General features: G+C 51.5%; 1 protein-coding gene across 2 annotated transcripts; it reads right to left on the reverse strand.

Moving 5' to 3' along the window:
* Positions 1-10,108: 10,108 nt before the first annotated feature.
* LOC311607911 (SEC14-like protein 4) lies at positions 10,109-25,278 on the reverse strand. 2 transcript variants are annotated; one of them, XM_084800102.1, is made up of 12 exons: positions 25,153-25,278; positions 21,967-22,042; positions 19,429-19,472; positions 18,851-18,910; positions 18,552-18,740; positions 17,157-17,252; positions 16,533-16,593; positions 15,307-15,390; positions 14,906-15,012; positions 14,690-14,829; positions 14,428-14,597; positions 10,109-13,326 (listed from the first exon to the last, which is right to left on the reverse strand). In XM_084800102.1, the coding sequence occupies exons 1-12, from the start codon at positions 25,204-25,206 to the stop codon at positions 13,169-13,171; spliced, it is 1,239 nt and encodes a 412-aa protein (XP_084656228.1). In that variant the 5' UTR covers positions 25,207-25,278; the 3' UTR covers positions 10,109-13,168. The 2 variants fall into 2 exon arrangements, with proteins under 2 accessions (XP_084656228.1, XP_084656227.1); XM_084800101.1 differs by having other exon boundaries at positions 25,141-25,247.
* Between the last annotated feature and the right edge of the window lie 195 nt (positions 25,279-25,473).

The following is a 25,473-nucleotide window of genomic DNA, read 5'->3' on the forward strand; positions in this document are numbered from 1 at the left end:
TTCAAATTCCATTGCAAGGAAGTGGTCCATGACTTGAACATTGGGAAAGGTCAGGCACCTTCTTCCATGGATGTCTACCCGGAAGCCCTTGTGTGGGGCCTCTGGTTATGCACAGCTCCCATTAGCTCTGAGGGTTTGGGTGGGGCAGGAGCATGCTCTCGGGGACAAGGATGTCTTCTGGGAGGTTTTCATATATGGCCAGCAAGAGGCATCCACTGGCATGTGAGGAGGCCAGTGGGTCACCCACAGCAGACACCTGAGGAAGCCCAGATCGCTATGTCTTTCTCTTTCTGTCCCATTCCAACATTCGGCCACCAGACAAGCCTGAGGCCCAGGCCTGCTCTGGATTTCCTTGTAAAACCGTTCAGCCTTGCGCTCCCTGGGCCTGCCCATTTCTAACGGAGAGCTGCTGGCTCTGCTTACTTGGATGCAAAGACTAATTGGGTAGGGTTATACACTGCTAAGGCATTGCTCTCTTCCCATTCACAGAAGCACTGGTAAGGGAAAAACCATACTGTCAATGACTGTCTCTACCCGGCATGTGCTTATGACCTCAGCACTCAGGAGGCTGAGGCAGCAGGGTTGTAAGTTCAAGGACACACTAGTCTACATAGCAAGACCCAAGTAAACAAGCAAGCAAGCAAAGCTGCCTTAAATGAATCAGCCAAAACTAGCCTGGGCTAGCCTTAGTCGACATAGTTAGGCTAACCCAAGCCACTCAGCCCAAGACTGTCCCAGGCCCACTATCCCTGATCTAGAAGGTCCTGTATGGCCAATTTTGGGGCAATCCTGAGCCTCTTTCCTGAGCTATCTCTGGAGCTTCAAGTTCTTTAAGGAGGTGAATTTGGGACATTCCAGGTGCTGCCTGCTGGCATCTTGCCTGACTTGTGCCCCTGATATGGGCACCACACGACCACAGGAGAACATGCCACCTTAGGCATTCTCCCTCTGCCTGGCTACTTGGTGTGTCCCTAGGGAGCTGTTAGGTAACTCTCCACACCCCAGCCCCCCCCTTCACATTCCAACCACCCACTTCCCCCAGGCTGGCGGCCCTGTGGAGATTGGGTTCCACAGCTGCTCTCTCATTAGCTCCTAATCCGACCAGTTTCTCACCAGTCTCTGTTAGCTCCCTAATCCCTCTAAGGGAGGTTCCCTGGGACCCCAGAGGCTGGGTAGGAAGGTGTGAAGAGACGTAAGTGTCCTCCCTGGAGCAGCTCTGAGCCTTTCTCCGGACTGGACCACAAATCTGCCGAGCAGTTTACTGTGCAGGAGCCATCACTGTCCATAGGCCCACCAACAGAACCTCCTGTGACGGCCGACGTGGTCTACACGTGCCCGTCCCAGTTGACACAGTTAGTAACAGAACAGCTGGTCTGGGTTTTTTTTTTTACTGTTGTTTTGAGACTGTTTCCCAGTGTAACCCAGGCTGGCCTCAAACTCAAGATCCTGATTTACCTCCCAAGTACTGGGATCACAGGGGCACCCTGACACACCCAGCTTATAAAACCGTAGCCCAGGCTGGTGCTGAGTGCTTGCACATCTCCAGTGTAGTCGGCCAGCATGGCCGGCAGAACTGGAGTTTTAACTGAGTCTTCTCTCCACTCTTTTTTTCTTTCTCTCTAGTAATGGAGAGTGAGCCTTACACCAGGCTATGCGGGTCTCTTACCACTGAATCACACTACCCCAGAGACAGATTCCTCTGTTTTATCCCTGGCTGTCCTGGACTCACTTTGTAGACCAGGCTAGCCTAAAACTTACAGAGATGGGCCTGCCTCTGCCTCCCGAGTGCTGGGATTAAAGGTGTGCATCACCACCGCAGGGCTTTCCAACCCGCTTTACTTTTTATTTTGAGACAGGGTTTCGCTAATTGCCTGTGATGGCCCTTCATCCATTGGGTAGCCCAGGGCAAGCCTTACACTTGTGATCTTCCCCCTTAGCTTCCCAAGTAAGTGAGATCACAGGGCCACACCACTAGGCCTGACATTTAATTTAAGGCACTTTAGTTCCCCCCAATGTGGCTTATAGCAAAAACTATCACATTTAGCCAAGTCATGTTGCATGCCAAGTCAAAGTCTGATCACATTATCTCTACTACAGTTAAACAGGTGTGTGTGTGTGTGTGTGTGTGTGTGTGTGTGTGTGTGTGTGTGTGTGTGTCATTGTTTAGCATATTCTACAGATGAGCAAATCAAGGCATGACATAAAGCATTTAGATAACTCATCCAGGGCCAAGCCCGTGCTATCACCTACTTGACTGTCCCACAGCCTTTGCTCCAGGAGCATCTCACTGGTAAGGAAGGGGACACAGCACAGAGGTCACCCATATGGCTGCTCATCTCTTGCTGGCCAGGAAGTTGAGAGAGGGAGGGGATGACAGGGGCAAGAAGTGCCCTTCAAAGGCAACCCCCCGCCCAACACACCTCCTCTGATCAGGCCACATCCAGTAGTAAACCAGGGCATTAAGCCAGGAATTGTCCAACCGTCTCTCAATAGCACATCAGCTGGCGCCGAGGCCTTCCATACATTGGTGGACATTGTGGACCGGGACTTCATATCTGGATATGATATCGTATTTAGCTATTGTATCTAAAGACAATGAGCTGGTGAGGGGAACGGGCAGGGATTCTGCAGAGAGCACTTGGGTTCCTGTTTGCTGATGACCTCATCTGGGCTGAGAACCTCACGTCTTCATGGAGGCGGCTCCATGTAGCCCCTTTCCCAGCCACAGCAATGGTATTCAGAGGTCAAGGAACCTTCAGAAGTTGTGCAGCTACAATTGGAGGCCAGCTTGAGGGCTTTTGGTCCAGAGAGTGGGACTGGAACAAGCCCCTCCCCTTCCCCTGCACCCCTTATCCCCCCCACCCCATCCCCCACCCCATCTCCCATCCCACTGGTAGAACTTAACACTGGGCCTGGAACACAGCAAGAATTCAGTAAACAGCCGCAAGTACCATCACAGGTTAGGATCTTGGGTCTGTCCCTACTTACTTACACACACACACACACACACACACACACACACACAGTGGGCTGCGGGATGTGTGGAGCCAGCAGAAGTTGAACGTTTTCAAACAAAGGGCCTGGGGAACTTCCTTCCCCAGGTAAACACCCCCAGGCTGTGTTGAATTGTTCAACTCATTTGTCAAGGATTCAGGGGACCAAGGCAACAGTGACAAAACACATAAGCAAACACAGGCAGTGGAGTTGACATAGCTGCCCTTGCCTCACCCAAGAGCCCTCCTTGGTTTCTAGGCAATGTGGAAGCACGACTTGCCACGGACTCCTGCGTCCACGCATTCCTGCCCGCCTTCCCTAAGTAGATAGTGATGGGATCAGCCCTGTGAGTCTGCAAGGAATGCCGAGGCCTTGTGGTGGGCAAACATCACTGGGAAGGAGCAGGCAGCAGAGACAAGGAGGCTAAAGGGGGCGGGAGAAAGGAAGTAGGTTGCCCCCCCCCCCCCCAGCGGTGCTGCCATGCCCTCTGGCGGTTCATGGGCCAGCCTTTACCTGGGGATGATTTATTTGTCTGTCTATAATTTTTCTCATACTAGGGATCAAACCCAGGGCATAGAGCATGCTGGAGGAGTGCTCCACTACTGAGCTTCAAATACGTTGTTAAGGAAAATGGAAGAAAATTTAAATGTAATATGACCTTTTCCTACACAAACACACATACAATGGAAATACTTCGTTCCTCATATGCAGCTCAGTGGTTTTTAGAACACTCATAGGGTCCTGTGCAAACATCTAACTGTAAAAAGGTTCAGAGGCAAATTATTACTGGGGAAGGGGGGGGCGGGGTGCTATGATGCCCGGGGAGTAACTAAGTGGGTGACCATGGGGCATCTCTGCCCCCCATTTTGCAGCTGTCCTCTTTGCTGCCTTAACTGTTGGGACAGATTCTGGCTCATCTCTCTCTGTAGAGTTTAAAGTGTTTAAAAGTTTCTATCTAGGGTCTGGAGAGAACTTAAGCTTTCAGGGAACTAAGTTTGGTTGCCAGCATCCGTTCTGGGCAGCTCACACGAGGCCATAACTCCGGCTCCAGGGAGATCTGAGCCCTTTGGTTTCTCAGGACACCTGCACTCATATGCACATATGGCACATATACCACACAGGTATACATGAGTGAGCACACACACTCACATAACAGCATAAGTCTTTTTTTTTTTTTCAAGACAGGGTTTCTCTGTGTAGCCGTGGCTGTCCTGGACTTACTTTGTAGACCAGGCTGGCCTCGAACTCACAGAGAATCCGCCTGCCTCTGCTGGGACTAAACGCATGTGCCACCATGCCTGGCAACAACATAAGTCTTAGAGTTGTCTGTCTGAAAACTGGCAACACAAAGGTTGATTTGCCCTAAGTAAAGACGTTTCCATCACTCACGGTGCAATTAGCCAGTGTTGAAAACCGAAGCTGCCTCACCAAGGAAGACTAATCAAACCGAGGGAAACTGCCTGGCCCTTCAGACAATGATCACACAGACCACAGTTTAACCAAGAGCGTCTAACAAAGCATACTTCATTTTTTTTTTTCTCAGACAGGGTCTCATGTAGCCCAGGCTGTCCAAAACAGGCTATGTAGCCCAAGGTGAGCCTGAGCTCCCAACCCTCCTTCCCAGATCTCACAAGTGCAGGACTTCGGGGTTTGTGCCTTGCCCAGATGATACACATACCTCGTTCCCCACCTCAGGCTACTGCCTTGCTCAACCTCTCCCCAGCTCTCCTGCTCTCTCTCATGTCCCCGGTTGCTCTCCCACTGTCTCTCTGTCTCTGTCTCTCTCCCTGTGCCCTCATGGTCCACTCAGACTGTAACTTCTCCCCTTCTCTCTCCTCTCTTTCATATAGTGAACTTCTTTGTACCAGACCTGTCGCGCGGCCTCTATATTTATATACATTACAGCAGGTAGTAGGAAGACCCCGGCTTTGCTTCTACACTGGAGTTACAGTTAGCTGTGAGACACTCTACATGGATGCTGAGAACTGGGCCATAGTTCCCCACGGGAGTGCGTGCTGTGTGTGCCTCAGGCTGCTGAGCTAAACTCAAAAACAATTGTTCCCGGGTTTCCTTTTCTTTTTTCAGGGAAAAATCCTTACTGATTCTAATTAATTGACTCATTAATATTTGAGATAAAGTCTCGTGTAGAGCAGGCTGGCCTCACACTTGCTACGTAGCTGAGGATGACCTTGTATTTATGGTCTTTCTCGCCATCTCCCGACTGACGACACCAAGTTCGACTTTACACACAGGCTTTGTTTTTGTTTCTCTATTTATTTGTATTGTTGCGACAGTGTACGTCAAATAATTCTTACTGATTCAGTAATTTTAGTCTACAATTCAGTGCCATTGCGAGCATTCCAAATGTGCAGAGCTGTCGACAACTGAAAGTCTCTGGCCACTGAACAATTAGCACCATGACGTGTCAGGGTGGTGACACGTCACCTGGCCTGTAGCTCACCCATCAGGCTAGGCTAGCTGGCTGGCCAGCCCCTAGGGATCTGCTTGGCTAGCCTCTTCTGTGTTGGGATGACAGGCCTGTGTCACCACGTGTGGCTTTTGAACATGTGTCCTATTGGCCTAACTCAGTCCACACGCTTCCGAGGTAAACAGTGTGTTAGTGGGCCAGCCACATAACAGGTCAAATAGAGCTAAGTCCAATAACTGGCCTTAATATGCTAATGAACTAACTTGTGTTGTATTTCCTTGAGCAGGAGTCGTCCCCCCCCCCCCAAAGCAATTGGGGCACCTGATTTAAAATGGAACTTCCAGAACTGTGGACCAAGGGAAGATGTTCCCTTTTGTAAGTTAATTGTTTCAGGTGTTGTGTTGTAACAATGGAAACTTAACAAAGAGGCCCATGGCTGTGGAGTCAGAGGTCCTCCTACGGCCACTGAGCCAGTCACTGTCTCTGTGGCCGTAGTGGGGGACGGCTACAAGACAGGGCAGGATGCAGTAAACGGTAACTGTTATCTATGGCCATGTAGCCTGGGCTAGCTGCATGGATGAGCAGGAGAGAGAGTAGAGGCAGATGGTCTGTCTGAGGGGGGACACTGGTCCTGCTGCTCTGCAGTGAATTCTGCTGAGTGAAGGTGGAAGTGGGACTCCCGGAAGCTCCACAGAGCCGCAGTGGGAGAGGGAGTCCCGGGCTGAAGGCGCCGACCAGGCAGGTGGTATAACCAAGGAGTGGGAGATTCAGGGTACTGTATTTTTCGGACTATAAGACACACCTGGCTATAAGACGCACCTAGTTCTTAGAGCAGTAAAACAAGAAAAACAGTAAAAACAGCAATCGGACCATAAGGAGCACCCTAATCCCTCCCACACACTTTATTTTGGGCGGGGGGTGGGGGTGGGGGGAAGTGCATCTTATGGTTCGAAAAATACAGTACTAGGTGAAGATGGTACAGGAAGGAAGGTTGCGGCAGGTCACAGAGGGCCTCTCTGCACATACAGGGGCACTCGAGGAGCCAAAGAAGGACTTACGCAGAGAACTGAGACCCGGCTGTCATTTCAGGAAGATTTATGGAGTCTGGATGGGAGGTTAACGATGGCTTTAAAGCATCTAAGCTGGAGGTGGAGGTGACTGGGCAAGGGCTATAGGAGGAAGATGCAGTCCACTGAGAACGAGCTAAGGAGGCAGGATCTGAAGTGGGATCAGACCACCTCTCTTTGCCACTCTCGGCACCCTCAAATCCCTGGGGCTGGAGAGCTTGTCCTCCCGGACCTCAACCTGTGAGGTAAAGTTGTCCCTAAAGAGGCTAATGGATTCTGTTTGAGTCCCTGTGAGCTGAGGTACGCCTGGCTCAATACTGCCCCCCTGTGGAGAAAGGTAGCTGTCACAGGCCAAGGGAGCAAATCGCAGTTCCTGGTTGGGTTGGTCGCTTTTTCTCTGAAGCCGCTGAGCCTATTCCCTCGCTACTTGGGCAGGCTAGACTTATTCGAGTTCATGGGGTTCTGCCACCGTTGTTTTAGTGGCACCTGGATTGATCTCAGGGTCTTGCACAGCCTGAGCAAATGCTCTACCATGGAGCCCAACACCTCAAGTTCACATCTGGCCTTTTGTTTTGTTTTGCTTTTGTTTTTCAAGGCAGGGTTTGTTTGTGTAACCCCTGCTGCCCTGGATCTCACTCTGTAGACCAGGCTGGCCTCAAACTCACAGAGCTCCCCCTGCCTCTGCCTCCCTTGAGTGCTGGGATTAAAGGCGTGCACCACCACTGCCGGACTACGTTTTCTTTTCTTACACTGTGTCTCAGGACAAGTCTCATCTTGCGCTAAGCCTGGATCTCCCCATCTGTTACTGGGCACAAAGCTTGCTGCCACAGACTGAGCTGGGTACAGAGTAAGTTCAGGATAAGCTGGCCTTCTCCTTCGCCCTGGAACTCCATGCTTCCTCTGTCCCACACTGAAACCTCACCCACACAGCCCTTTATGACAGAGGCCCACACACCCAAGTAAACTCTTTCCTCTCAGGAGGCAGCGAGGGCACAGAGGTCCACTGATCTGGTTACTTGCCCCCATGGGCCACTGCACACAGACTTTGTTCAAGACCTACCCCCACTTTGCTAAGCCTGTGTGTCCTGGCCTGTAAAATGGGACTTGAACTCTATCTGCCTCAGGGTGGCACACAAGGAGTTGTGCAAACTGTGGAGGGCGGGGCCATAGGAGATAGCTGAAAACTTGCTCTGATCACCAGTGACTCTCTGTGGGGTCCCTTTCAACTGCCTGAGCTTGGCTAGGATGGGATGTGAGAGGCCGCGCTCACATTCGCCATTACAAGATGGCGCTGACATCCTGTGTCCCATGCTGATAAACAACTAATCTGCGCATGTGCGAAGGGATTTTCCACTTGTGCTCTGCCTCTCCCGTGGCGTCATCTCGCCCGATGAGCAACAGCCAATCAGGGACTGACACATCCTAAGCGAGGACAGTTTCCTATATAAGGGATGGGTTTCTGCTGTTTGGGGTCTCCATTTTACTCGCTGTAAGCTTATGCTCTCCCTCTCAAGATGCATTAAAGCTTTACTGCAGAAGGATCCTGTGTGTGTGTGCAGCGTCGTTCTTGCTGGCGAGACGGTAACGCAAGCCACAATGGGAATCTGGGGGTGGGTAGCCAGGGGACTCCTTCCAACTGTGATGAAAACACCACTATAAATGCCCATCTGTCTTCTCTCAAGGGCTGGAGTCTTTCACAAGGAGGTGGTGTGGGGTGAGTAAGCCTTGTCTGTATCCCCTGCATAGAGGAAGCCACAAGATACCTAGCACCTTACCTGAAGAACTTGGACCTACGACTCCCTGTCAACAGTGCCATCCCAGCCTTGACACGCCACACTCCCACAGCCACTTTGTAACTCTTACCAACGTATGGTTTACGGACATCTATTAATATGATCCGTTGTCTTCACAAGCCACATTCTCCTGGCCCCAAAACACCCAATGGCCACCTCTGTCCTATCCCTCACCCTGGAGGTGTGTCGTGTCCCCGTCTGATGGCTCCACCTCCAGTCCTTCCACGGTCACCTCCTTGAGTCAAAGCTCACTCTTTTCTGGGTGTGCCCCACACATTTGGTTCCTGCCCCCCCCCCCCCAAGACACCAGAAGACAGCATGTACATTTGATTTCTGGGCATCAGGGTCGCTTTTTCCTCCCTCAGTTCGGGTAAGCTTCCTGTTGGCAAAGCTGGATCAGCCAAGCATCCCTGCTGCCTCCAGGGCCAGGTGTTGGACAGATGTTCAACAAAAGCTGAAGAATGAATGAACAAATGAAGACACTTTTTTTTTTGTAAGAAAGTATTAGTTTTCTTGTTTGCTTGCTTGTTTGTTTTTTGGGATGCTGCGCACAAGCAGAGGACTTGCCTAACTGATGCAAGGAGATGAGTTCTAACAACAGCAAGTGCAAGCGGGCGCGCGCGCGCGCGCACACACACACACACACACACACACACACACACACACACACACGAAGAGGAGGAAGAGGGAGGAGGAAAGAAAAGAAATCAAAACTGACACTCGACCAGGAGAGTCCAGCCTGGCCAAACACAAAACCCACAAAGTTGCACGAAACGTTATGTGGGTGTTTTCTGTGGGTTTTGGGGTTGTTTTGTAACTCGGTTGGCACGGCTCTCAGTCATGAACTTTGTGTGTGACAGCATCACGTTGCAATGTCAGAGGGTTGGATGCACCTGCAGGAGTTGAGGGCTTGCTGAGGGCACATGACTTCCTGAGCGCTCGATGCCCTGGCCACTTGCTAGGCAGGTTCCACATCACCTCCGCTGGTCTCCTCTGCGCTCCTTGCTTAACTATGAGTCTTGTGCCAGCTCTGGGATCCAGAGCCACTGATACTCGCTCCTCAGTGCCTGCTGCCTCCTCGAGCTCCCAGCAACAGGTCTGTCGGTCTCTGTGACAGGTGAATTGGCTGTCCTTGTGCATGGGGGCAGGTCTGTCTCCATTACCAGCAAGAAATACTATCGAGATTGTATTGATGGGGAAAATTGGCTGTGGGTGTTTAGAAGGGCAAGGATCAGGGGTCAAGTCTAGAGGCCTCGTACCTTAAGGTCACAATAAGTCATTTTGAGCACTCATCAAGACTGGCATGAATTAGAGATCGTCCTAACCACAGTTAGCGCCAGCCCCTTTCAGTCTGTCAAAAGATGTGAAGAGAAGACCCCCCAAGAAGCTGGAGTGCTTTCTTGAACAAGAGAGGTGCCCGTGCTCGCCACATAGTGAGGGCAGTCGCACACCCGGACTTGGAAGTGCCTTGTGACTCTTGCCTGACAGCCTCAAGCTATCTCTTTGTATCCAGAAGAGCCATGGGTTTTGTTTTTCCTCTTGCCAACCTGCTGAAGCTGATCTTCTGCGGGAATTTCTCGCAGCACTGCCTCTTGGCATTCACTCCCCTATTCAGACTGTAAACCTTGACCGTAAATAGCCCAGCTGGTCCAGATACAGTGGCTAGGGGCTACCCTGAAGAACCCCTCATCTTCAAGGCTTACTGTTTTTTTCTCCATTAAAATGCCTTCGATAATGAAGGCATCTAGCAAGCAGAGAAAATTGCTGTACCCAGATCATGAGACCTCCCCTCAAAAAAAAAAAAACCCATCAGGACTCGATGCCGATGCAATATACATGACGACCTTTAATTCTTCGTGACTTGAGCTGGGCTCTGACCAGTCACCAACACAGTGGTATCCAGAAAGAGTCTCAGAACTCTGAGCTGAGGGTAAATTTATAGGCTCCTATTCCCCCCAGCGCCCCAAAGCAGGGGATTTCCAGCCTGGCAAGCATCTATTGGTTGGGTTACATAAAGAGGTGTAATGTCTAAAGGTGACAAGCTACAGAAAAAGGTTCCAAGGCTGCCCATGCCTTAGCTTTCTTTGTTCTCTTTGTTCACTACATTGTCCAAGGAAGTGTCTGTTTTTTTTTTTTTATTAACCCATCTACTGTGCTCAGGAAGGAATGTGGCCATAAAACTGGGTCTCTTATCAACTCTATCTCTGGTGGGACCCTTCAGGTCAGTTGCTAGGCAACACTATCTCTGACGGGGCTCTTCTCTGCAGCTGGCCAGATTATCTCCTGTAGGCCCTATTTCTTAACCTTTGCCCCAGTTACCCTGAAATCCAATTTTAGTTCTTCTGGTATCTCAAAATCAAATGATGGCATCTGAAAGCAGAAAGGGGTGAGGCCTGGTTTCTTGCTTGCAAGGTGCCTAGACAAGATTGTGTCTGTTAAGGCTTCTAGACCTGGAAAGGACCCCCTTTCCAGAAACATCTAATCACAAGTTTGTAGAGGAATTTTATTTTTATTTTTTTAAAGACTTATTTATTTATTATGTATACAGTGCTCTGCCTGCATATACATCTGCAGGCCAGAAGAGGGCACCAGATCTCATTATAGATGGTTGTGAGCCACCATGTGGTTGCTGGGAATTGAACTCAGGACCTCTGGAAGACCATATAGTGCTCTTAACCTCTGAGCCATCTCTCCAGCCCCTGTAGGGGAATTTTAATTCAGAACATGGCTATTCTGGCAAGAGATCACATGCAAAGACCTTCTAGGTCTGTGTGAAGCAGCTGGAATACAGACAGAGGTGAAAGGAGACAGAGGTAAGCAGAGCTCTGAGTTCAAAGTCAGCCTGGTATAGAGCAAGTTTCAGGTAAAGAAGAGCTGAGATCCAGGCGTGGTGGTACAGGCCTTTAATCCCAGCACTCAGGAGACAGAGACATGCAGATCTCTGAGTTCTAGTCAGTTCTGTTCAGACAGTTTGGTGGAGAGTGAGCAGAGAGACAGTGTTGTGGAGTTGAGTTTGTGGCAGTTCTGTCCATGGAATTCAGAGGCAGTTTTTTTTACTGGGAGAGTTTTATACAGACAGATTGAAGACCGAACAAGCTGGGCACAGGTGAAGATAGAACGAGCCAGAGATTGAGAAGGAGCCAGAAGATTAGAACAGATTGCTAGTGTTAGTATGAGGCCAAGCAGAACAAAAAAGTAGAAGCTTAAAAAGAAAACAGTTTGAATCAGTCAGCTGGGAAGGGAGTTTGAGCCACAACAGTTGAGTTGAACCAGCCAGCAACAGAAAGAACTAGAAAGGGTGAGCTTATTCAGCAGTAAATCTCAGAGGCTGAAAACATTCTAGGCCTAGATTAGATTGTATAGAGGCTAGAAGCTTCCAGGACTAGGCCTAGGTTAGCAGTCGGAGGCAGTAAATCTCAGAGACAACAATTTCCTCAGGAGAGGAAAAGTTACATTTACAGCCCAGCGCAGTGGCGCACGCCTTTAATCCCAGCACTCGGGAGGCAGAGGCAGGCGGATCGCTGTGAGTTCAAGGCCAGCCTGGTCTACACAGTGAGTTCAGGACACCCAAGGCTACACAGAGAAACCCTGTCTCAAAAAAAACAAAAACAAATATAATAAAGGAAAATAAAATTACATTTCAGGGACATTTTGACCCAAAGCACGGAACAAACGAAGAAGGCAAAATCAGTGGCTCCTGGGTCCCAGGTAATGGCTTCTCTGAGCCAACCCACAGAGGCACACTGGATCAAGCTCCGCAGCAGCTGCTGTTAGGTTCTGTGCACCCTATGGAGGGGTGGGATGGGGGGGTTGCTGCTGGAGTACCTGCTGGAGCCAGGAGGGTCAGCAGACACAAGCCATCACTGGCCAGCTCCTGGCTCACACGGGAAGGGATATTGGCAGCTGCCGTTCAACTCTCTCCCTAGAGACAATGTAGATGGGTGGGAAACTGGAAGATTCTCTAAGAAGCAAGTTAGAGGCCAGGGTGAACCCCCAGAATGAGTCACTCCTGCACTCTAGCACCAGTGCCTCTCTGCAGCTCAGCTTTGGTTCTGAGCTCTACTCGGGCCAGAAAGAACTAAAGACAGCCAGGCACAGTGGCGGACTCTGCAATCCCAGCATGCAGGCCACTGGAGAAGACAGACTAACTGACGCAAGGCCTGCCTGGGCTACACAGTGAGTTTAAAGGTGGCTTGGCCTGGGAACTGCCTTAAGAAAAAAGAAACAGTCAAAGTGGAATACCAGCAGTGTGTGCAAGAGGTGCATGTGCATACGTGTGTGTGTGTGTGTGTGTGTGTGTGTGTGTAGGGGGTGGGGTGGGTGTCTTCATCAGACTCAGCAACCTGCTCCACCTTGTAAAGCTGAGTGTGGCTTTTCCTCCGATGGTTCCTCTGTCACGCCCCGCCTCTTCCCCTCTGCTATTCCTTCCAAAGGAGGGGGTATTTAGAAAAGCCTTGATGCTCTGCTTGGACTGAGGCCTCACCTCTTCCTTCACAGCCTGCCCAGCTGCTCCCCCCCTGCCAGGGCCCCTCCCATCCTTGCTGATCTCCAGTGGGGGAGAGAAGGCATCCTTTAGCTGTGCTCCCTGTGGGGGACAGGACACGGATGTGATGTACCCAATTCCAGCTGGGGTACCAAGCATGGCTGAGTCCTGGGTGGGTGGGTGGGTGTCTTCAGGAGGACAAGAACAAATCAGTGGCTGTATGGTGTCACCCCTATCCCATTCTCTAGGGACAGAGGAGGAAACTGCAGGGCTGTGTCTAAGTGGTCCTACAGGAGGCTGAGATGGAGGTCGGGGTTGGAGATCTCTGTAGCCATATTCAGCATCAGCATCACCCTGCCTTTGGGGTAAAGGGTAGGAATGTGTGAAGTTGGATGGAGCAGGGTCAGAGGCGGCCAGAGTCTTCACTGTCCTGAGGGGGGCTCGTCGCCCGGAGGCCCTGCAACTTCTCCTCACACGACTTGTCTGGGAGCAGCACCTCTGCCGTGTAGCCAACCTTCTTGGTATGCAGCAGGCTATAGGTGTTGTCAAAGCGCAGGACGTCTGCAAGGATGGAGAGGCGGCAGACAGCATGAGCCTAGCTCCTGTGCACTCCTGGTGACGCTGGGTCAGCCACTGCCCTACCCCAAGCCCACTGCTCATGACCACCGCCTGGGAGTGCAGTGACGACAGCAGGGGCACGGCCCCTTCTTGCTCTCCAGCATTACATCAGCATGTCACAGTTCCCTGCATCCCTTCTCAGAGAAGCCCCTGAAGGAAGGATGTCATCGTCATTGCTATGGTTCCTAGAAGAGCCATGTGTTGAAGGCTTTGTCCCCAGGGTAGCACTGTCACAAGGTAGTGGGGACCTTAGGAGGGGGACTGACTGGGTCTCACTCAACCCAGGCTTTCTTTGACCATCTGGCTCTCTTGATTCAGCCTCCTCAGGCGCTGGGATTACAGGTGTGTGCCAGAATATTTGGCTTCTCTTCCTTCCCTGCCCTTTGACCTCCTGGCTTGTGATGTAGGTGTTTTGTTTTGTTTTTCTCCAAGGGTTCTTGCCATGATGTGCCACCCTTGACACAGGCTCAAAGCAATAAGGCCATTGGATCTTGGACTAGAATTTCCAGACCTGTGTGGTATGGTAAATACCAACCCCCAACACACACACACACACACACACACACACACACACACACACACACACACACACACCCTCCCCACACTTTTTTCCCTAAGCCAATTGCCTTGGTATTTTGTTACTGAATGGAGAACAGGCTAAGACACTAGACCATATCGTTTCTGGTGAAGCTGACACCGGTTCTAGCCACCTCTTTGGGATGTTTGGAGTTCATGGTAGATGTCTGGGTATCTGCCCTTTGGTAGATGCCCTTTGGTGACCTCTGAGAGATGTCCATGGCTGCTTAGTTAGCCGTCTCTTACCACTACACTCCTTGGGCTCTGAGGCCTGCTCTTGTGCTCGCCCTTACATCCACACATCAGATCCAAGACCCCGAAGACTACACCCCTGGAGCCCTTAGGTACAATCCCTGCACTCTCCCTGAGAGCTGGATGGGAATCCAGAAAGGCCAGAGTGGCCCAAGACGGCCGGGCCGGCTTTCTTTCTACCACAAAGACAACTGCAGGACAACTGGAAGCTCTTACAGACTCCTGGCTTGACGCAGGTGAGGCTCCCATCCTCAGGCACCATGTGGGCATTGTAGCGCTGGCTGGGCAACACCTCCACCATCTCCCCAGCCTTCTGCCGCTCCCCTATCCTGGTCTTCAGGAAAACTCCAAAGCCAATGTCTCCACCATCCGATGCAAACTGCCACCTGCAGCAGATAGAGCCCACTGACGACCTCTTGTGTGCGCTGGGAGAGACCCTTCCAGCTGTGCCCAGGTGTGTGGCAGCTACTGTCCCTACCTGAGCACACAGCCTGGGAACAGGATCTCATTCTCCACCTGGTGGGAGGAACCTCGGCCCACAACCACAGTGTGCTCGTACTGCGGCCTCTCCTGCTTGCTCATGTAATAGCGCTTGGGTACGTCACCCCCATAGTTGATCTGTGAGTCAGAGGTGGGTAAGTTGACACTAGGCCACTGTGGTCTCCTCCCTCCCCATCCGCTGGGCACTCTGTACCTTCGTCAGGCACTTGGGGTTACCGTCAGGATCAGTCATGGTCCCCCCGAATTCCACAGGCAGCTGGTCAGGGCTCATGAACTTGAGTAGCTCCTGTTTCCAGTTCTCTGCATGAAGAACAGGTGCGTCTGAGGGGTTCTGGGAAACCAGCTGAGAGTCCACAGAGAGAACCACTTGTTTTCCTTGAGAGTCTATGCAAAACACCCATGAGCTTGCCTTCTGGCTCTTAGGCCATGTGCTGGAACAGCAATCCCACTCTGTGCTAATGAGGCCAGGCCGAGGCCACTGGCTGTTATACGAGAACATCCCAGATGAAGGGGGGGGGCCTTTGATAGCATCTTCTGCTTCCCAGATAGGCACAGAGCTGGCCCTAGCTGGGGGCCAAGGATCAAGGCACTTACCTCCCAGAATGACTATCTTCTTCTGTGTCACCTCACCTATGAACGGCTTGACCAGGTTGAAGGCCACTGGGAAAAGCTTGGGAGCTGAAACACACAGAACTCCATTGGAAAGGCGGACGAGAGGAGACGCCAGTGCATAAGCCGAGGCCAGATGCTGGACACGAGCTGCTCAGATGTGGAGTCGGCCATGCCCTGCTGTGTCCGTGTGAGCTTTTTCAAGGACTTACACCTCTCAAAGTCTTAGGCATGATGCCTGGTTCTCAACAACCAGCAGCGCCCCATGATTTAGCTGTAGGGTGTTGGGCACAGGCTGGGCCCATGGTCAGCAACGGCGATACCTTGAGGACACCCCTTCCTTTCCCGACTCAAGGTGTTACTGCTAGGTGACCTCAGAGTCCTTTGGGGTGAGAGTAGGTGGGGGGTGTCTGCTTTAGATATCCTGTCCCGCCCCAAGGACACCTGCCCACTCACCCAGCACTTCCTGTGGGTCAGGTTTTATGCATAATCTTCTCATTTAACATCCCAACTCTGTCACCGGTGGGAGGGATGGGTCGTGGGGGAGGGGGGGAGTGGTGGGGGGGAGGGGTAACCGGAGTGCCATGGTGACCCTGTTCCCACTTCATAACATGGGAAAGCTGAGTCTCAAAATGACTTGTTCAGAATGAGAGAGCTAGCTGGATGTGAGCCCAGGTTATCTGAACCCGGGGACTGTGGGATGGCCACTGGAGACAGGGACTGGTTTTGCTCACAGGATATCCATCAGCCAGTGTGGCCCGGGGACAGTGGGCCAGTCTACAGCAAAGGAAGAAAACAGCAGCAAACATTTAGGAAACTAACACGGCTGTAACACACCAGGGCAGGATTTTGCATATTACAAAAAATAGCAGGGGCTGGAGAGATGGCTCAGAGGTTAAGAGCACTGGCTGTTCTTCCAAAGGTCCTGAGTTCAATTCCCAGCAACCACATGGTGGCTCACAACCATCTGTGATGGAATCTGAATCCCTCTTCTGGTGTGCATAAAGACAGAGCACTCATATACAATAGTTAACTAACTAACTAAATAAATAAATCTTTAGAAAAAATGTAGCAGTCTGCAAAGGAATGGAGTTAAAAACAAACAAAAACCTTATTCTTCACAAAAGATGATTTTGAGAAGTTCTAACCCAAAGGCTTCTTTACTGTGACCCCCATCTCAGTCTGCAGGATGGTCTCAGTCACAGGCTCACCTCGAATAATGATTAGATTTTTCACTGTCTCAGGATAATTTGCTTCCAAGATGGCAAAAAACTGTGAAGACAAGTGATGTTGGTTATGGCTGTGCCCTGCACCTTGGATGCCCAGACTTCTGTGGCTCTGAGCCGTTGGAGCAAGAGGCTCACCACCTCAGCCTTCCCCATGACATGTGTGCCCTCCTCTAGGCTGTCCTTGCTCCTCATCCCCCTTCTAGAGTCCTCAAGGCCAGGCTGGTCCCCAGGTCCCCAGGAGGGCATCTCTACTTTTCCATGGATGGGAGGTTGTGTGTGCCCATAGGTCCATGGATGGGAGGTTGTGTGTGCCCATAGGTCCATGGACGGGAGGTTGTGTGTGGACGGGAGGTTGTGTGTGCCCATAGGTCCATGGACGGGAGGTTGTGTGTGCCCATAGGTCCATGGACGGGAGGTTGTGTGTGCCCATAGGTCCATGGACGGGAGGTTGTGTGTGCCCATAGGTCCATGGATGGGAGGTTGTGTGTGCCCATAGGTCCATGGACGGGAGGTTGTGTGTGCCCATAGGTCCATGGATGGGAGGTTGTGTGTGCCTATGGGTCCCTCTTGGCCTGGAGCTTTTATTGCTCTTGTCCCCTGCCTTACCTGCTGGTAGACCTCCACAGCTGGCTTCCACAAGTGCCTCAGGCCCAGTCCTTCCACATCGAACACCATCACTAGCCTCTCAATCTTCCTGCCCAACTGTGTGACACAGAGCAGGCACACTGCTTAGAGCATTAATCCACCCAAGGGACCCTGGCTACCTCTCTCCATCTTCTTGTCACTCACAACCCCTGGTAAGGAGGCCTGTCCAACCCATGGCATGGCCCGAACAGATTTTATTCATCTAGGGTGTGAGGGGATGTTGAATCTGAGCCCTAGCAGGGGCTACAGTCTCTTCAGGTACCATCTCAATTTGCTCAACACTATTGCCTGGCGCATGACCGAAGCATGACCCAGAGGCTGATAAGATAGCTCAACAGGTAAAGGCGCTTGCTGCTGAGACCAATGATCAAAGAGTTCAGTTCCTGGAACCCACATGGTGGAAAGAGAACCGATTCCCAGAAGCTGTCTTCTATCTCCACATGTGCACAATCACATGTGCTGGGCTCATATTTCAGATTGACAAAACCAGCAAGGATATGTATATATGTATTTTGTTGTTGTTGTTGTTTGCTTTTCAAGAATGGGTCAAAGGTCTCTCTGGCCTCAAATTCACAGAGATCCACCTGCCTGTCTCTGTCTCCCAAGTACTGGGATTGAAGGAATGTGCTATCACACCCAACTCTCTGTGTATATATTTTTCTGTCTGTCTGTCTGTCTGTCTGTCTGTCTGTCTGTCCATCTAACTATCGTGTGTGGCTTGTGTGTGTGTGCAGAGACATATCATGGTGCTTATTTGGAAGTCAGAAGACAACTTGCAGGAATCAATTCTCTCCCCCTCGACCAGGGATTCAATTCAGGAAATGATTGCACACGTGTGTGTGTGTGTGTGTGTGTGTGTGTGTGTGTGTGTGTGTGTGTAACTCTGTACTATCTCCTTGAGTCCCATGTGGGATGCACAAAGTCACAAAGGTTGACTATCGGTTTCTGTAGGTAGAGACTCGACAGTGGTGACTAGCTTTTCCGTAAGCAAAGCTGGCTGGCTGTTCCAAGAAACCCCGGGAGCAGAGCAAAGGACTGTCCCTACACCCATGGTTCCAGTCAGGGCCTGGATACTTAGGGGGGTGCTGGGAACTGAACGTGGTCTTTATGTTTGCTTAGCAAGCACTTTATGAACTCAGCCCGAAAGGAAGGCATTGGTGACCCTAACTCACGCCAGCAGACACACACACACACACACACACACACACATACACACACACACACACATGCTCACTAAGGGATTAAAGTGGGAGAAAATGGTATTGAGAGCTGGTGGGTTCTAGAGAGACAAGGCGCTATTTGTCCTTGGTCCTAGTGTCCCCGTTTGGGCCACACTAAGGCCACCGTCAGCCCCACCTTTTGACTCTGCAGCTCACACTCATGAAGAAGCAGCTCACAGACTTTGATACGCTTGCGGATCAGGTCCTGCTTAGAAGCCGACATCAGGAGCCCCTTGGGGTCCATTGTCCCGATGATGTCAAACCACACGGGGCAGCCTTCGTAGTCATAGCCACACAGGCCACCCGAGTCATAGAGTTGGATCACCTGGATACGTGGACAAAGTCCTGACTCAAACCAGGCCACAGTGTGCCATCGGGTGGCTAGGTGGGGGGAGGGGGCACCAGCAGGCCTAGGGGCCACTGCCAGGGGCTCACCTCTGATGGCTGCCATGTGAGGATGTGGTCCAGGTCATGCTGTTTCCGGAAGTCTACATGCTGCAGAGACATGTGGGAGCTGGAGAACCCGTCTGTCCCCAAAAGCCTGTCCAGGTATTAGGGACCCAAGGCCAGGTCTCTCTGCCTATAGCCACAAGATTCTACCTGGGGCGCCCTTAGGCTCCACAGAACTGGGGGAAGAGGGGAGAGAAGGGCCCAAGGAGGAGAGACACAGGCTTTGTTCAAAAAAGACCCAGAAGGAATTAAAAAACAACAACAATAACAATCATGAAGCCGGGCGGTGGTGGCGCACGCCTTTAATCCCAGCACTCGGGAGGCAGAGGCAGGCGCATCATTGTGAGTTCAAGGCCAGCCTGGTCTACAAAGTGAGTCCAGGACAGTCAAGGCTACAGAGAGAAACCCTATTGCAAAAAACAAAACAAAACAACAAAAAAACAAACAAAATCCCCAAAAAACCAAAACAACAAAAAACCCCACACATGAGACGGGGTACTCTTTGCTGGCCATAAACCTGGGTGAGCACGGGGGAGTCAGCACAGGGCGAGGCAGTGTCCTACCTTCCGGATCATGTCCTCAGATTTCTTAAGGTCAAAGTCCCGAGCTGCAAAAACACGGGAAAGAGAGGCCAAATCTAGGACGAGCTGGTTTTGGGGGGTTCAGCAAGATGGCTCAGGGGTAAAAGCACTTGTCACTGTTCAGCCTCCATCCCAGGGCAAGTGGCTAACTGAGGTGACTACCTAACATACCAGAGTGGACCTAGGCTCTCCCAGCATGCCTCAGTCCCTGCCTGCTACAGGATATAGCTGGCAGCGGCTGGACCTTTCCCGCAGCTGCCCTTCCCTATATAACCCAGCCATTTTGGCTACCTGGGGCTTTTGGTCTATCCTTTATCCTCCCGGCCTCTTGGTCTGTCTTTCTCCTCTCCCTTCCCCCTCTCCTCACATGGTCTGGCTCACAGTCAGGCTCGTTCTAGACTCTCCCGGATGCCTCTGCCTCTGCCCGTGGTCCCCCTATTACCTCTCCCTGCCACCATACCTCGGAACAGTCATGTCCTTCCTTTTTTAAAATTTTTCCTTTTTCATTCAGCCACCAAGCCTGACGACCTGGGTTTGACCTCTGGAACCCCCATGTAGAAGAGGGAGAAGTCAATTCGCAGACTTCTCCGGCCTCCGCATGCACTGGTTGCGTGAGTACTCCCAGCTCCACAGTAAATAACAAGTAAACTAATATAAAAAGTATTTAGAAGTGTGAGGGTGAGTTGGTCCCTAGAGGCTCAAGAAGTCAAAATCAGGATGTCCTCACTTTTCCTGATAGCCCCGAAAATCTACTCGGGGCCTGGAAAATTATGTGTGTCTGTGTCCATGCATGTGCACTCATGGCTGACCAGCAAGTCTCAGCTCCCCCTCCCCCTCCAGTCCTGAGGTAACACACAGAGCATGCTGGGAGAAGGAACTTGGTCCTCACATTTGCTCAGCCCGTACCCTGATGAACACAGGCATCTCTCTAGCCCTGGAATGACAGGCATGCCTCCAGCTCAGCATTAATCTGGTTTTAAAAGTGCTTTGGCAGCTTCTTCTTCTTTTTTTAAAATTCATTTATTTATTATATATACAGTCTTTTGCCTGCATGTACACCTGAACATCAGAAGAGGGCAGCAGATCTCATTGTAGGTTGTTGTGAGCCACCATGTGGTTGCCGGGAATTGAACTCAGGACCTCTGGAAGAGCAGTCAGTGCCCTTAACCTCTGAGCCATCTCTCCCAGGCCCCAGGCAGCTTCTTTTTAATGCTACTAGCCCACTACCAAATTTTCCACTGATGGAGCTGCAGTGAAGTGCACCGCCAGAGAGGTTCATGTGGAAGGTCAGCCTTTGCCCCGTTCACCGATCACCTCAGGAAATAACCGCCAAGGCCACTAGCTCAGCCTGACCTCTGACAGGGCGTTCACTGCGCACACGGGCAGCATCTTACTGCCTTATAGAGCAGCAGGCCTTATAGGACCACTTGTTCTCCTTCAGACTGAGCGCTAGGAGAGGGACACAGTGGTCATTTGGAGTTAGGCTCTAAATGTTTGCGTAAGAAATCACAAGTCCCTGGGGCCAGGCAGGCTTCAGGTACTGAGGTTCTGGTTGACAGGACGCGGAAATGTCAGAGGTACAGAGATGGCTCAGGGAACAGTGTTTGCCACACAAACGCGAAGACTAGGCCATATCCCTAGAGCCTCCATAACGGCCAAGTGGGCCTGGCGGCCCATGTGTAATCCCAGCACTGGGAAGTGGACGCAGAAGATCCCCCCGGGCCAAGCTGTCTAAGTTAGACTAGCCAAACAGCAAGCTCTGGGTTCAGCAAGCGACCCTGCTCATAAATAAGGCAGGGCGCGATTAAAGAAGGCACCCTGCAGCAGTCTCTGGTGTCCACAGGCACCAGCACAGGAACGTCCGCACCACACGCAGTGCGGTAATTCTCAGCCTACAAATTCAACTCGGCCCACTTCGTGAGGTTAGGCCTCAAACTCAGGACAAATGACTGACTGAGGTGCCTGTCTAACAGATCCATTCGGACTCTAGCCGCCAGGCTCTCCCAGCACGTCTCAGTACCTGTTACAGAGTCACCCTGGCGGTGTGCCCCGCTCCCTCCCCTAAGTCCTCCAGCCCAGGGGCTAAAGCTTCTTTATATATCATTAGCCATTTTGGCTATGCTGTCCCTGGACTCTCTTGGTCTCCAGGTTTCTAGGTCCTTTGTTCCTTCTCTCTCGCTTCCTCTCTCACTCCTGCCTCATGGCCCAGGTCAGCCCGGACCCTTCCAGATGCCTCAGGCTATGGGCTCCCTCGTATCTACAATAAATCTCAACCATACTAGGAGCGGTCATGTCCTCATTTGTTTTTTATCCAAGTGACTCATGTCCACTCTATAGACAGAGAGACTAGGTCCAGTAGAGTCTGTGCTGTGCTTTGATGGCAGTGGGGATGAGATTTCTAGGCGAGGGCAGGCCAACCGGAAGCCTGTGCGGCAGCAGCACCGCCCACCTCACTTCCCAGCCACCTGGCTCCTTTGCTCCTCTCCTCGCTCTCTGCCTCTGGGATCCCCGTGACCTCACCTCGGAGCCAGCGCAGAAAGAAGTGGTCATCAGCCTTGGGCAGGGTGGGCAGCACATCCTGGAGGTTCTCCTGGAACTAAGAGGAAAAGGATGGATACGATGGTTGGCTGGCGTGTGTCCCTGGAGTCATCTGGGTCAGAGCCTGGGCCCTGGCCAGCTCAAACAAAAGGGGCGTGGCCACGCGTCCTCAGGGGGCCAATGAAGAGACAAGCAATAGTCAAAAGCGGGCCCCAATTGGACAGAGAAAGAGAGAAAGAGGGCCAGCGATTCCCTATCTACAAGTGGTCCTCTGTGGTCCTGGAATGAGACTTAAGTTTAAACAAAGGGCCAGAGGTTTGTATAACTAGGCAGTCCTGGCAGGGGATGGTTCTGCCCATCGCTGACCCATCATTGGGCGCCAGTCTGTCCTGCAAGGTGGCCAGAGTTGTGTGAATCTCCTCTTGGGAGACAAGGGCCCCTTCTGGCTAATACCAGGGCCTCCCCCATGTAACTATCAGAACCCTGCCTTTTCTGTCTCACGCGTGGGTGATTCAGATGAAGGTTAGCCTGACAGCTCTAGAGACAGCACCCCTGGAATTACATCCTGATGGTCACCATCGGAGGACAGTTACTCTCGCTGAGTTTCTCTTTCCTCACTTGTGAAATGGAGGTAAGGTCATATTTGTCCGATCAGAGGCTTGAATGTGTTTAAAATAAGCATGTAAACCAGGCTTGGTAGTACGTATCTGTAACCCCAGCACTCAGGAAGCTGAAGCAGGAGGATTGTGAGTTTGAGACTAGCCTAGGCTACAAATGAGAAGCATATCTAAAAAGGAGGGCGGGGGGTGGGGGGGAAGAAAAAAGAAAACCTACAGGGCTGGAGAAATGCCTTAGCAGTTAAAGATAACTGGATAGTCTTCTGGAGGACCCAGGTTTGATTCCCAATACCCACACGGAAGCTCACAACCATCTGTAACTCCAGCCCCCCCCCCCCATACACACACGAGCACACACCTCTGTAAGCCTGAGCCTAGTACCCAAGAGGCAGAGGTAGGTAAACTTTGTGAGTTTGAAGCCAGCCAGGGCTAGGTACCCCAAGCCTATGAAAAGTAGCAATGATAACTGTTAGTTTTGAGACGGGGTATTACTATGTAGTGCAGGCTGGCCTGGAACTTGCAGAGATTATCTTGCCTCTGCCTCCCAAGTGTTGGGATTAAAGGAGTATATTAGCATGCCTGGCCAATAATAATAATCCAAAAAAGAATAAAATGAGAATACATTTTGCTTTGCTTACATAATTTAAAAAGGTACACGTGAAGACAAATGACCAAATGGAAAGGTAGAAATTCCCACACGGCCAGGCAGTGGTGGCGCATGCCTTTAATCCCAGCACTTGGGATGCAGAGACAGACAGATCTCTGTGAGTTCAAGGCCAGCCTGGTCTACAAAGAGAGTCCAGGACAGTCAAAGCTAGACAGAGAAACCGTGTGTTGAAAAACAAACAAACAAAAAAAGAAATTCCCACACTAGCAATCAGACCATGAACACTTGGGGCCTGATACAATGCTATATACAAGCATCTACAGCCTGACGCCTAGTGGCCAGTCTGGGAATAACTAGTGTTCTAAAATTTACTAACTTTAGCCTCGGATGGACAAACAGCTCCTGGACAGACCGACCCCCATCACCTCAGTTCCCGAGGGGTACACTGCTGTCCCCGTGCAGCTGTAAATTTAACAACCTTTCCTTTTTGGCATTTTTCTTTTCTTTTCTTTTCTTTCTTTCTTTCTTTTTTTTTTTTTTTTTGCAAATTCATAGCCCTCGCCCAGCCCCAACCTGCCGCTGTGTCCCTCATGTCACTCTGTGACAGTTTCTGGTGCTAACAGGCAGTAGCATCAAGGGAGGCAGGCAAAGGGAGGATCCACATCTGAGGGAGCTGCAGTCTCAGGGGCCAGAGGAAGTTTTAATGGGAGTTGGGTGCTGTGAAGGGGAACGGTGCTTCTTAAAAAATAATAGCGCTGAACCGCTTATCCCCTCTAGGTGACAGTCCGCTCAGCCTGGAGAGAAGCCACTTTAGAGTGTCACATGAAGACTGTGTGTCTGGCACTGCGAGCACAGGGGTCCACCCTAAACTCATGGAAGATTCTAGAAGGAAATGATTCCGGGCACAGAAGGCCGTCCACAGCCTTTCTCCTTCTTCCTCCTTCCTTTTCCTATAAGATTTAAAATAGTAAGCATTTGCTATTTTTAAATAGGGGAGAAAGCAGGAACGGCTCGTGGGATTCTCTATCCCAATCGGTGCCCAGAGGCCCGGTGTCTAGTTCCAGAACTGTGTGCCTGGTGTTTTCTGGGCCCACGAGCAGGGGGAGGCTCATCAGAGGAGCCCGTCCCCCCCCCCCCATCAGGTCCCCTCCTTCACCCAGGATTCTCAGTTCACCCTGTAAGGTCCTTCTTCTCCCTGGGGGACACTACAGAACAATCCATTCTTCTCTTGTGCTTTGAGACAGTGTCACTCGGTTCAGGCTGGCCTTGGGCTTCAAATCTACCCGTCTTTGACTTTTGAGGCTTGAGATTCCGGATTCACTCCTCGAGTGTCTGGCTTTCTGTCCCAAATCTTAGGCCTTCCTTTGAGACAAGGCCATGTGTGAGCCTGGGCAGGGACTCCTAAGACCTGGGCCTCCCCTTCCTGACAGCCCTCCCCTTCTCCAGGTACAGCCTGCAGGATGTCCTCAGAACCAAACCCTCTATTTCTCTGTAATAATGAAAGGTAAATAAGTCTGACAGTGAGGAGACTAGGAATCTGGGCATCTGAAACCAAGCCAAACCAAACACTGTCGCAATCTGGGCAGAGATCTCCAGATCTGCCTGGCAGGAGACACAGGCCAGGAGCAGTGGGTGGTGGGGGCAGGCTGTTTTGTAAGGCTGAATTTACACACACACACACACACACACACAGAGAGAGAGAGAGAGAGAGAGACAGAGAGAGAGACAGAGAGAGAGACAGAGAGAGAGACAGACAGAGAGAGAGAGACAGAGAGAGAGAGAGAGAGAGAGAGAGAGAGAGAGAGAGAGAGAGAGAGAGAGAGACAGGTTCCTGGCCCGGTCTCCATGCAGAGCTATAGCCAGTGTGGGCCCCGTGGGCTCAGCTTGGCTCTCATGCCTTCCCACCCGTCTCGCCCCTCACCCACACAATCCCTCACCCCTCACCCTGGCCAGTGCCTCCTGCTGCTGCGGGCTCAGGTCCCCAACTTGTCCACTCATGGTGTTCTTGGCCTGGCCTCAGGTACCGCCACCCTCACCGGGTTTTGACAAGCAGGTCTGATGTTGGTCCCGCCCCAAGGGAGAGTCGCTGTTCCTGCCCCGCCTTACCCAGTGCTCCCTGGTTTTTGTTTTTGTTTTGATTTCTCTGCCCCAGGTCATCAAGCCTACCCTACAGGGATAGAGAGCTGACCTGCCCCCTCAAGAGGTGTCTTGAGAGTGTGAGGTAGCAAGTTGCCCCCACCTCCAGGCCTTCTCAGGCTCTGGCCT

This window comes from Acomys minous, assembly GCF_964271855.1.
Source record: "Acomys minous genome assembly, chromosome: 10".
NCBI lineage: Eukaryota > Metazoa > Chordata > Mammalia > Rodentia > Muridae > Acomys > Acomys minous.